Source organism: Rhea americana, unplaced genomic scaffold (genome assembly GCF_003343005.1).
Source record: "Rhea americana isolate MKP2758 unplaced genomic scaffold, rheAme1 scaffold_34, whole genome shotgun sequence".
Classification (NCBI taxonomy): Eukaryota; Metazoa; Chordata; class Aves; order Rheiformes; family Rheidae; genus Rhea; species Rhea americana.
This window is the reverse complement of record NW_028186468.1, coordinates 6179821-6192228: the sequence shown is the minus strand read 5'-3', so window position 1 is coordinate 6192228 and position 12408 is coordinate 6179821. Positions and strand designations below refer to the sequence as shown.

Sequence of the window (12408 nt, the reverse complement as noted above, 5' to 3'; positions counted from 1 at the left end):
GGGCGGCGCGGCGGCCTTGCCTGGCTCGGTGGGGGGCGGCAGCGGCGGTCCGGGTCGGGCGCTGCTCCCTCCGCTGCTCCCGCTAAATGGTTTCTCTCGGGCGCACTTACAGCCTCTTGTTTTCCACAGCCCTACCCGCCACAGCAACTTGACCCACGGCGCCCTCGGGCCCGCCCCCCGCCGCAGGGGATTGGCTGCCGCGCCGGTTCAAACTGCTTGCGGCCGCGCCCCCCTGGGCCGGGCCCGCCGCGGATTCGCTGGTTCCGCCTCTGACGTCAGCGCCGGAGCAGCTCTTTAGTTAGGTCGAGCGCGAGGGGGTCGTTGGCTCTCATACTCGTTGGAACCGGTTGGGGTGAGGATAGTGGAGGGGGCGGAACTAAAAGCGCCGGCAGCAATTGGAGGAGAGCGACGGTTTAAAAAACCGCGGGGACGCCCGCCATTGGCTGCTGAGGACTGTGAGCGCTTTCATTGGGCGGAGCGGGATGCAGTAGCGTGGTTTAAAAATACAAAGGGAGCGGGAGGGCCGCGAAGTGCGCAAAACAAGAGGAGACTCGGAGCGAGACGGGCGGGCAGGGGCCCGGCGCTGAACGCCGTTAGCAGGCGGGTGTGGTTCTCGGGCATTCGTGTTTTCGTGGCTCCTCGGGCTGGGAGAAGCCTCTGGCTGCAGCCTGTCGTCCCCCCACCCCACCTCGCCTTGAGGCAGCTGCAGCCCTCGCCCAGCGGGAAGCGCGGCGGCGGGACCCCGGCGAGCTGTCCCAGCTGCGGCTAGGAAGGGGCAGGGGTCGCGCCGCGCCGCCCGGTATGCCGGGAGTTGTAGGCTCGCCCCCGGCGAGCGTTCCTCGTTCTCCCCCCTCCCCCCCCCCCCCGGATGTTCCCTTCGCTATCTTCGTCTTTCCTCGAGAGCAGGAGGGCCTGGAGGGGCCCTCTCACAAGGGGTTGTTGCTTGGGCTGCCCCCTGCTCCCGCGTCGCTGCTAGGGTTTCACACGGGGAGCTAAGGACGGGTTCCGTTCCTCCCTCTTGGGGTGGGCGATGCGGGAGACCCGCTCGGCAGGACCGGATCGGGGAGGCCCACGCTCAGTGGGTGAGCAGGGACCTCCTGCCCGGGCGGTTTGACTCGGGGAAGACGTCCAACAACGTGACGGCCTCACTGAAATGCGCGCGGCAGGCACGCCCGCCCGCCACGCGGCCCGCCCGCCGCGAACAGCGCCTTAAAAAGCCCTTCGGCACCGGCCGCCCGCTCGCCCTCCCCGGGTGCGTGTGGGAACCGACCCGTTCAACAGTAACCGGCGGCAGACGCTCTTTGAGCTCTCGTCCCTCCGCCTGCTTCCGCCAAGCCGCGGCAGCGAGCCCGCTCTCTCCGCCGCCAGGGCGGGCAGCGCGGCCCTCGGCGGAGCCGCGAGCTTTGTGCCGCGCGCGGAGCGGCGGGCGCCGCCGGGGCCGTGCCCTAACGGCCCTGCCCCCGCCGTGACCCGCCGCAACGGCCGCGCCGCAACGGTCCCGCCGGCCCTGGCGCCCGAGCTCCTCCGAGTCGGACCGAAAGGGCCGGGGAAGGTTCAGCTGGGCTGTTTAGCACTAGCGGAGCGGCCGGATTACTTTCTTTGGGAGCGAGGCTTCTCCGCTTAGAAAGCAGGACTTAAACTCCCTCAGGTGGATAGAGAGGCTTGGGGTTTTTAACAGTGTGTGTCACAGAAGTGTTCCCATGCGGTAACTAGGGCTATTCCGCTGTTGCTGCATCCTAATCTACACAAGATGGAATTTGTTGATGTTGTCTTTCATCTGTCTGTTTTCATCAAATTCTCCAGCTAATGTTAGTTTACTGCTAAGTAGTTTTTAACGCTATTAACTGACCTTTTCAAGTCTAATCACACTGGCGAAAAACAGATTATAAGATTGCTCACTGAAGATACCGTGCCTTCAGTAGAATTTTAGTTACGTTAACCTATCTCAAAGGCAAAAAATAATAGCTTTTAAAAGCCAGCAGCAATCTGGCCAAAACTGTCCAAGAGTACTGACTGGTCACAGGTATGAGATTGGGAGATCAAAACTGAGAGATATTGAGCAATGTGTTTTCCCATTCCAGATCTGTTCAGAGTAAGAAGCATTGAATAGGGAGCATTTAGCAGGCCTTGCAATTCATTTTTTCTGTATGACAAAGACTTGTTTGCACAAAACAGTTCACTAATACGGTAACAAATGCCGCCTTCATCCCTCTTTCATATTAAGCATATGTTAAGTGAACACACAAAGTTCACTTAAACTGCAGCACTGAAAGACATAATATAAACTGAAGAAACTTAAAATCTTTTTTGAAGTGTGTGTAACTGGAAGCTAAATTGACAGCTGTACAGAGGTATGCGTTTCCTCTGCAGATGAGTCAGAAAGCCGCTTACATCGCCCAACTTCTGTGGCTGTTCCTTTTGGTAGTGTTTAACCTACAAACAAAGCCCACACTTATCTTTCAAAATAATTATTTACACTGTAGTTATTCCGTGTGCTATCTAGTATTGGCTTTCTATTACTGTAAACTCTTCCAGTACCTCTCAGTAGAAAAATCCGTGTTCTAAATTCGACATAGTGAACTCTGTGATGGCTTAGCCGCTTGTGGATTTTGAAAATGTTCTTTATGACTTAGAAAACACTCTTATTTTGTTTAGTGAATTGAGCTGCCAGATGGGTTACTTTACCTTTCTTTGTGGTAAAGCACTTGTATATCACCGTTTCTACAGTGTTTTCTAGCTAATAAAGTAGGCTTCTAAGAGATCATAGAATCTTAGAATGCTAGTAGTCTACTGAAAGTTTTTGTAAATATAGCTGTTACTATGTCCAGTATAAAATCACTGACCACTAAACTTATCCAGAGCTTTGCATATCGCAGTATGCAACTGGAACAAATTCATACCATTATCTTCTGCTCTGTTCACAACTGTATAAATGTAGGCTAATTTAATCCAAATCAGTTTTACTCTGGAATCCTCACTGATGCAGTTTCAAGTAGAATGACACTTAAGTGATATACCAGTTTTCAGGAAATACAGTTCTCCTGGTGTTTTTCCTTCTAAAATAGCAAGTCATGACCTTTGGGAGTTCATGTCAGTGAAAAGTAATCAGGATGGTTACAGGCACCAAAAATGTTTTTTAACAGTTGAAAGCAGAGAAGATCTTTGCTCTGTCCGTGCTGATGCCTTATGCTTCTGAGTCAGATATTCTCTGTCACTTCTTAAACAGACCATATGCAAGTTTAAAAGTGCAAGTAAAAATATATTAATAATAAAGTTAGTATAGGAAGTTCATGGAAAGAATTGATTTGGATCAGTATAGGGGAATTATGGGGTATAACTACAGGAAGACTTCCTCTGTGCGTTCATATCTCCTCTAAGAATATAAAGAAAGTGTTCCAGGAATTGCAGGTAGGGTGGGAAAGTATAATTACTATTATGAGGGAAATGAGCCCTACCTTTTAATTAGCTTAATCAAATGGTTTAAGAAAGTTACTGAAAATTCAGCCCTTCATTCTTTTAAAGGGATTCTTTTTATAGACTCTCTTCTCTGAGGTGAATAGAGTTATATCATATCATGTCATGCAACACAGAACAGCATAAGAAAGCAAACAGTTGTAGTCTCTAATATGTCTGTCCTCCAACAAGGAAGGCAGTATTAAAAATTTTCCGTGGTTGAATATGACACTGGAAGCTTTCCATGGCAGTGCTGATGCTGAAAGTTCAATATAAGAATGCTGATTTTAGAAACTTCTCAGTTCCAAAATTGTAAATGTCTTCCTACCAGAATCTTCATATGTGGAAAAGGGGTGCTTTCTCTCCCTCTCTCTGTATGCCTAGTTCCACAATAAGCTATCACTGTATTGACTTCAGTCAGTCCATTTGGTTAATTTATAAACCACATGTAGATGACAATTGTGTGGAAGAAGCATAAACTCTAGGACTTCAAACTTACTTCTACTTGAATAATTCAGATCATAAAATGACTGTTAAGTTGTGTAGCTCCATAGCTTCAAGCCCTTTTGAGTTTCTRATCTGCTACACAATTAAAATTTGGGGCATTATTGTGAACTTCACATAATCTTCAGTAAATGAAGAAAGATGTAGTGACTAGAAATACTGGATGCAAGGAAGAGAAAAAAAGCAAAGGAGGCAAGACCAGGCTACAGAGGTAGGAAACTAATTTAAAAAGTTAGTTGTGGGCTACTGTGGTTAAGTGAATAAGAAAACACCTTTCTAAATCATACTGTATTTGTTCACTTCTATGGCCAATTTCTCCATTTTTTYCTACGTAATTTATTAATAGTATTTAGACGTAGCAAACATAGAAGTTTAGTGGGCATGCCAAGGGAAGAAATTAAGGAAGATCTTTAATTTGAACCTAAATTAATATTTCAATCAACAGATTCATTACGTTTTACTACCAATACACTGCAGTTGAGGAAATTACAAACTAAGGTTGCATGATCTTAACTCTGACATCAAACTTATTCTTGTGTAAGTATATTATATAGTTACAGTATTAGTTCTAATTCATTCAGTTGGATGAAGAGGCTCTATCTCTCTGCAGATACTCTACTTTTACCTAAATGTCTGTATGGACTACATCATGATGTGTCAATAATGGCAGTAAAATTCTGCTTTGAAAAGTGATTGCTTTTGAGTGACTACAGTCTGCAGCTGAAAGGGTGTTTACCTGATTGATAATGGAGGTGAACTACAACTGCTCTAAATTTTAATATTGCCTAACTTCACTAATAATAATATGGTTGAAAGAAAAAGCAAATTTAGCTCTGTATTGTTAACATTTTTTGTTGCAGAAAAAAGATTAAGAGCTAGGATACAGAAAGCATTTTAAAAGGTCACTGCTTTAAAACCCCCTTTTTAATGTTACTTACAAAGCCTACACATAGGAAACAGCTGTGTCTAACATGATTTCACATCAGCAACTCCTATATTAAATACATGGTTGGCGCTTTAGGATTAAAAGAAAAAACAGAGCTACCTAAGCTATTGCTTAGCTGGATTATAAACAAAACAAAACTTACTTTACCATACTGTTCAAGTTCTAAGCTATTTGTGTTTTGGTAAAATCATATCTAACTCTCCCTACTTCTGTCAACATCTTAATAATGTTACAAGTAATAATAAATACCATTCCTGATTCTTCAGTTCTCTTATAACATGGAAATAATACATATTTTATAAAAAATGGCATACATTCACCATCTAAACACATCAGTTTTATTTGTGCTATTGCAAAGCCTGCATAACCAGTTAAGCAGCTCCTAGGCAAACAGAAGCCTTGTTACACTATGCTGTTTTAGTCTGAAAGTTCAGTAACTTGTTTTGACTTTGTGCTGTATACCAAATATCTAAAACAAAGACAGCTTACATTAGACAGCACTAGGGACAGCTGCAGAGCAGAGAGTGAAACTGAAGTGGTCATATGATAGGAAATAAATACAACAAATCTCTCCTGGTACTAATGCAGATAATATTAGGAACACCAGCTGTTCCTGGTCACAATAATTGTTACACTTAACTGAGCTTTTTTTGACCTTAATCTGACAAGAACTTTTTGCCACTTGCATTGTGGTTTGGCTGTTTTTTTCTTCTTCTCCCTCCCCTCTCACCACTTTCCTAGTCCTGAACTCACTTTCTTATTTAAATTCAAAGTAACTCTAAACTCATAACACTCTTCATCCATAGATCTTAACAGACTCCTTTTCATTTTGTTTTATTGTTAATCTCTTTTTACAAGTATGGAAAGAGAGGAGTAATTTACCATTGATTGTCCAGTGGGTAATTTTAAAAGTAGTTCAGAGGGCGTTTAATATGTGCGTAATTGTTCATTAATATGTGAGTAATACAGTTCTAAGTTGGTTTACATGGGAAAAAAATCTGCATGTTCTCTTCTGCCTCATCTCTCCCTTCTCCAGCCTTAGTAAAGGTCAGTGCTTTACACAAAGCTTACACTCAGTAAATAAAATGTTGCAATTATTAGTACAAATGTAGCGTGCTTAGGAGCTGGAAAGCATAGTTCCAGGGGAATTATTTTTCTTACTGAATAGTAAGAAAAAGGGGCTGGATGGTGTCTCACACTGGAGGTGTGACATCCAGGAAATGGAGTCAAAGAGACAGTCCAGCAATGAGCCACTGGTGCTCATTGCTGCTGCAATGAAATATCTCAACTGAGGAGGATTTACAAATGTTGAGACTTAAATAGAACAAAACAGAACATTTTGCTTCCATCTCTTCCATTTTGAAGACTGTTCTCTTCTGTGGGTGTGAGGGCTAGAAATTTAAAAACAAAGCCTGTCAGTAAAAGCTGTTTCCTATGTAATCACAATTTTAAGATCTTTTAGAAAAGAAAATATACTAAGTTGATAAAGCTGTGTGCCACAAGCTGCAGGAGGAAGGAGGAATCTATACTCTTTTTATCTTGCATAGCCAAAAGAGAGAAGCAGATTTAGTTGGCAGCATCCTGATTCCTTCCAAGCAGTGCAGTACTAAATGTATTGACCTTGTGTCCAGGTAGTGGAAGAACTTGCTATCATAATGTTAAAATAAAAGGGAAGAGTGTCTTTTTTCATTGCTTTCTTTGTTTTAATATATGCCCTTGATCTGATTTCAGACTTACCTGTGCAACTATAAAGGCTTGGAGCCTTTAGAAAAATGAAAGTTGAGACCCTAACATAAGTAAGGGAGCTGAGGTTTTAAGAGCATTAAAGATGAATTGTAAAGTCACAATCTGGCAGTAAATGCTGAAGAGCTGATACTTTTGATCAAGTGCTATATATTGAACAAACGGTAACAGGCACTATACAAATATAGGAAGAAATGGTACACAGTAGAATTTACAGTTACAATAATACATTCTGCCTATTGATCTACTTCTGTGATTTTTTTTCAAAAATATTTTATCAGATCCTTTTCCCTCAAGCCTTTCTCAGTTATTGTCAAGTTTAATGAAGCTTTTGAACTGTAGTTGTCTTCACTAGTATTACTCATATATTAAATGTTACAAATTAAAAAAAAATAGAATATATTATTAAAAAAATAATGTTGCAGAGTTGCAGTGTTTATTCTGGGTAAAAAAAATTCAACTGGTGAGGAAAACATTTCAACTCCAAACCTACACACGACTTTCCTTATTTTCTTTTTATTAAAATATTTGTATTATCATCAGACTCTAGTTTTTGCTGACAGAGTGCAAATAATGACCTTATAAGAATCTGTRAACGATATACCTTAGGTTTATGTAGAGGAAATGTTCATCTGCTTCCGAGGAGCCCTTAGTAGCTGCTGTTGTCTTCAACAAGCAAAGTCAGGCCTACGGATGCTAGATCTGCACCTAGGTAACCATACTGCAAAGATGAGGATACTGAAAAGGATTTGTATCCTAGAGAAGTTCCTTGTTTTCCTTTCTGTAAAAAGAATCTACATTAGGAGAAGACATGATGTTGTAAAGGAGTGGTGTGTTTTCTGGGACCCTATGATAAAATTGCAAAGATGGTATAATCTATTATTAAAAAGTGATTAAAGACAGTGTCAGATCTGAATTTCTATAACCAGTGTTCCACAAAAAGTAAGGTGATAGGAAACAGTATACCATAGGTTTTTTGGTATTAAGGATGCATCTGAGACCAGCCAATTTTGTTGAAAAACTTACAGCAGAGTTTCTGTTACTGGTAAGCAAGCTTTATATTTCTCTTCAAGGGATTAAAAATAACTCTTAAGCAGTATCCTACCAGCATTGGTCTGTTATTCATAGCTAAATTTATATCATGTTACAAAACAAAAACTCTGGGAGTCTTGTTAATTTTTCATTCTGCATTTCAGATTGAAACAGTGACTCTTAAACCCTTCACTGTAAAAAAAACAGTGGGTGTGCACTTTCAACTTGGCTGAATGGGAGCTTATAAGGAGAAAGATTATTGAACTCTATGGACCTCAGTACGGAGCTCAAGGTAAGCTGCTATGGTTGCTTCTGTGCAGTTGTATTTGAAAACATCTTTTAAGCTGCATTTACTATTGTTTTATGAAGTAAAGGTATTTGTCACAGTTCATTGTTGAAGTCCTCCAGCAAATAATTGCTGGTGTGTACATTCAGAAAGAACATCTAATATTTCTGTGCCCACATTTCTCTACTTTTTTCCACATAAAAATGAAGCCTTTTAATAGGAGATTCTTGAAGCCTGTTGTAATTAATAAAGTTCTGGCTTATTGCAAAACTGGATTGGTACAAAGAGTGAAGGGGCATGTATTACAAATCTTCCAAGGTTTTACAGTACATGGGCTTATCAGTTTTAATCCTGTAACACCTAGATTACTCTTAAAATACAATGTTTATTTTTGGACACTGTTTACTGCTTTAAATCTTTTAATAAAAGCGTGTGTTACATAAACTCATATCATCTTAATTTCAGTACTGCAGGGCAGAACACTAAAAGGAGCAGCACATTCAACTGGATTATACAGAAGGACCAGGAAGTACAAGTTTTGGACCAATTTAACCATTTTAGTTTATGGCATGATTTTCTGTCTTACTGTATTACTTGAATCTTATACATCCAACATAGGATGCAGTTGAATTGGCAGAATTTTTAAACCATTTTAAAGATTTTATTTTTAAAATATTTGCTGACATGATAATTTGAGGTGCAGAACAAAAGCTCAGTAAAGTACACCTAGACTTCCAGTGAATGGTACATAAAGGGGAAGGGAAGAGTCATCTCTAATTGAACCTTATTGCATTAAGAACACATTTCCTTTCCATGATTACCCATAATACATTTATAGTGTGCTAGCAATTTATCCAAAGTGATGTGTGTGATTTATCATTTTTTCTGTTCTCAAATTACAAGTTAGGCACATCAGTCAAAAGCTAACAGGAGCTGGGACATACAGCATCTCAAAGAGGCATAAACTGCTCATTTTCCCACCTGTGCCTGGCTCTTCTCTGTGCCAGCAAGGGCCACTGAGTCCTGCTGCACTCAGAGCCTGTGAGCTGCTGCTTTGAACACATGCCATTTTCAAGATGCTGTAGCTCTCATTTCTTCTGCATGCCACTTAAATTATCCACATTACATTTTTGGCATCTATGATGTAGATTTCTACTGCCTTAGTTTTCAACTCTGCATGTGTATATAGTCCATAAATGCTGATGAAGTCTCAGAAATACTTACTAGTTTGGAGTTGCCATTTCCTACAATCAGCTTAATTTTTTTGAAACTTTTGTTCTAGTAAGTATATTATTCCAGTAATACATACTTTGATAGGGATATTTTTTTAAATCTCCTAGTGTATTGGTTTTAGTTATATCTAAATACTCCTATTAAATACTGCCTGAGATTAATTGTATAAAATCAAACTTCTGCACAAAATACAATCTAGCAGAATCCATCTATGAAATACTTGTTTTATTCCACATGGCCTAACTATGCAACTTCAAAAATCTGTCCTGTAGACAGTTTTTTCACATTGTCTGATAAGCCCATCTATCTGCTGCTCTTTGCATTTTTTGATCCCACATACTGTACAAAGTTAACAATAACATGATTTCTGAATTATTTTAAGCTGGCATTGATATCAAAGGAAATGGCCCTTCCTTGTTTCTGCGCCAGTCATGCAGTCCTGCCCTTCTGTTGGACCTTCTTTTGTATGGGGACATCATGCAATATTCAGTAAAGCAGATCAGGCTTAAACTTAACAGATTTTTATTTCTGCTAGGCTAGTTTTAAACAAATCCAGTTTGCTAAGCAGCCATATAAATACTTTTATAGGCACAAGGAAGGGCAGAGAGGGCTCAGGTGTGAAAATAAGCAATTTGTGGCAGAAGGACCATCTTGCTCAGCCCTACTACTGTCTAATCATGGTCATGAAACTATGACACTACTCATTTTGAAATTCAGTTTATAATTTAACATATTGGCAAGCATGGCTGATTTACATAATGAAGTCTTTTTAACTGCTCACAGACTGTACAAAGAAGATCAGAAATAGAGATTTAAAATGCACAGCTGCTCTTTCCATCTTACGAAATCACACCAACCAAACCTTGTATGCCAAACCTCAACTGCTATTAACTTAGCTTGGTGTATTCTGTGCTCACAGTATGGTCAAAACAATCTAAAGAAAATGGCCCTCAAAGACAGGAGTGTAAGATTCTAGCAATTGCTATTCATGACACAGATTTCCACTGAAGAATTCCTGGAACTCACCCTTGCCCCATTTTCCTTGCCTGTACTTCCTATACTTTTCTTAGGTAAGCCCTGCTACCATTCTTGTAACATTTTATTATTGCAACTTTTAAAATGGTGAAATCACAGGAAACTTGAAAAGTGAAAGAGAAGTCTGTTGTCTGAGATTATATGGATTATACCAAGATACTTTATTTAGACTTCTGTTCAGCTGATAACAAAGCAGAGTTTGGGATTTTTTTTTCCTTCCAACTCTAAACTCTTTGAAACATGCCTTCTCTACCATCTGTGACTCTATGCTCAATTTTTTAGTTACTGTATCATTCACTCAATTACACTGCGCCAAGTGCAAGTGGGACCTACCCATATTCTATAATACTAGGTTATGTAATGAGATTAAAAAGCCATCTGCAGCACAAACTGAAGCTGCGTTATAATCATGTTCCCTGGCTCGCTTAGAATTTTGGCTTACGTGGGATCTGTGTCTTGTCAAATCACTCACTGACCTCCCCATTACTCTTCTTCTGATTCTGCAAGCTGAAAATGCATGGTAACTGACACAGTCGAATATTTTAGTGATTAAATCATTGTGCTTTGAGTACAGTCAGTTCAGATAACATTTCTTAGATTCAAGGGAATGTTCATGGCAGTTTGAAAGGAAAGCAAAACCTCAATAATTCAGTGCCTCTGCTTTGAAAGCATGTGAAGAAAAATGCATCAGAAGTTTGCATCCTCTGTCACTGTTGTAGATAGCTGTACTGGCAATTGGTTTAATGATAATGCATATCTTATGTAGTTTTGTAAACTCCTGAAACTTAAAAATACTTGCTTTTCACAGTATCTATGTTAGCTGGTCTTATACACAGCAAGGTCCCAGATTATCAGTAGCAAAAAAAAAAAAAAAAAAAAAAAAAGCATTCTTGGTCTTAGTTTGTCGTTGTTTCATCTTTATTTATAAAAAGCCCCTTTAAGTATTAAAATTGAAAGCTTGCACTGTAAGCTGTCTTGTCATAAAAGATCTTTATGAAATTAATGCAAGGCTAGACTCCAATTGCAGCCGTTTTAAAAACAGCTTTAACGTAAGGGACTACAGTCAGTTATTCTCAGTCAACAGACTCAAAAGAAACAGGCTGAACCCAGGCTCTCAGAGAGTTCCTGCTTGCAAGGCAACCCTGCGAATGACAGAAAGCACTCTCCATTCCATCCAGTGCAAGGAGATCTGTTCCCCAACGATTACTAAAAAAGGGTGGAAAAGAAAGGAAGCAACGAGATACAAAGGGACAGGCATGCGACAAGGGGGAAAAAAACCCACACACCTAGAAAATCCAAGCAAGAAAAACATCCTCGGAAACGCGGATTGGGTTAAAACATTAGAGCTGGAGAAAGTAAAAGAAACGAGACACGGCTGAAGATGATGAGGAAGTAAAAGGTGCTGCAGGAACAGAGATGTTAGAAAAAGGGAAGCACGGGTCTCTTAACCTTTTTTGGTTGAAGTATGTTTACCCACTTGACTCTGCAAGTGAAAGTAGCGAGCTCGGCCTCAGAGGAAACGCCACCCTCCCCCGCCCCAGCCGGGCGAGCGCCGCGCCGCTCGCGGGCCGGGCCGGGCCGCGCCGCTCCGCGCGGGCGGGCTCCTCCCAACGGGCGCATTTCAAATCTCAACGGCTGCACGCGGCCCCGGCGGAGGGTGGGAGGGAGGCGGGCGAGGGCCTTTTAAAAGCGGGGCCGGGCCGCCTGGCGGCAGGGAGGAGGCGCAGCAGCAGCCGCCCGACCGGCGCAGCCCGGCTCTCCCGCGGCCTCAGCGCCGCAAAATGGCACTCGGGCCGCGGCGGCCTCCGCCGCAGGGCGTCTTGGGAACTGTAGTTTTCCCGCGCCGCCAGCCGAGGAGGGGGAGGTGGCGAGCAAGACTACCCTTCCCGGCGCGCCCCGCGCGCGGGAGCGCGCACGCGCAGCAGGCGGGGGCCGGGTCGCGGGCAGGTTGCTGTTTTGCATAGGAAACAGCTGAAAAGTCTCCACATGACAGAGGGGGAAGGAGGAAGCGGGGCGGCCCGCGGGGCGCCGGGGCCGCGGTAGCCGCAGCGGCGGCCGAGAGCGCCCGCGGCGGGACGTCCGTGCCCGCCGCGCGGGGGGAGGCGCCGCGGCCGAGCGCAGCAGCGGCCGAGGGCAGCAGCGCGTCCGGCCCGGGGAAGTTTGGCGCGGGCCGGGG

At 42.7% G+C, this 12408-nt stretch overlaps 2 protein-coding genes and 1 long non-coding RNA gene across 5 annotated transcripts in view; 2 read left to right on the top strand and 1 right to left on the bottom strand.

The window, feature by feature from the left end:
• HMGB2 (high mobility group box 2) overlaps positions 1-166 on the bottom strand; it is a 2280-nt gene extending 2114 nt beyond the window's left edge. The window contains exon 1 of one of the 2 annotated variants that reach the window (XM_085311413.1): positions 111-166. The gene's annotated coding sequence lies outside the window, so the exon portion shown is untranslated. Of the gene's footprint in view, positions 1-20 lie in introns of both variants that reach the window. The other variant, XM_085311412.1, reaches the window with a different exon arrangement.
• Positions 167-308: 142 nt separating this feature from the next.
• On the top strand, positions 309-8823 carry LOC146592283 (uncharacterized). 2 transcript variants are annotated; one of them, XR_014896638.1, is made up of 3 exons: positions 309-455; positions 7843-7970; positions 8430-8823. It is a non-coding gene; the product is annotated as an uncharacterized LOC146592283 (long non-coding RNA). The 2 variants fall into 2 exon arrangements; XR_014896639.1 differs by lacking the exon at positions 309-455 and adding an exon at positions 471-600.
• Positions 8824-10185: 1362 nt separating this feature from the next.
• The window catches only part of SAP30 (Sin3A associated protein 30), a 9095-nt gene continuing 6872 nt past the window's right edge, over positions 10186-12408 (top strand). The window contains exon 1 of the mRNA XM_085311319.1: positions 10186-10267. Coding sequence (XP_085167445.1) covers positions 10186-10267 — 82 coding nt within the window. The remainder of the gene's footprint in view (positions 10268-12408) is intronic.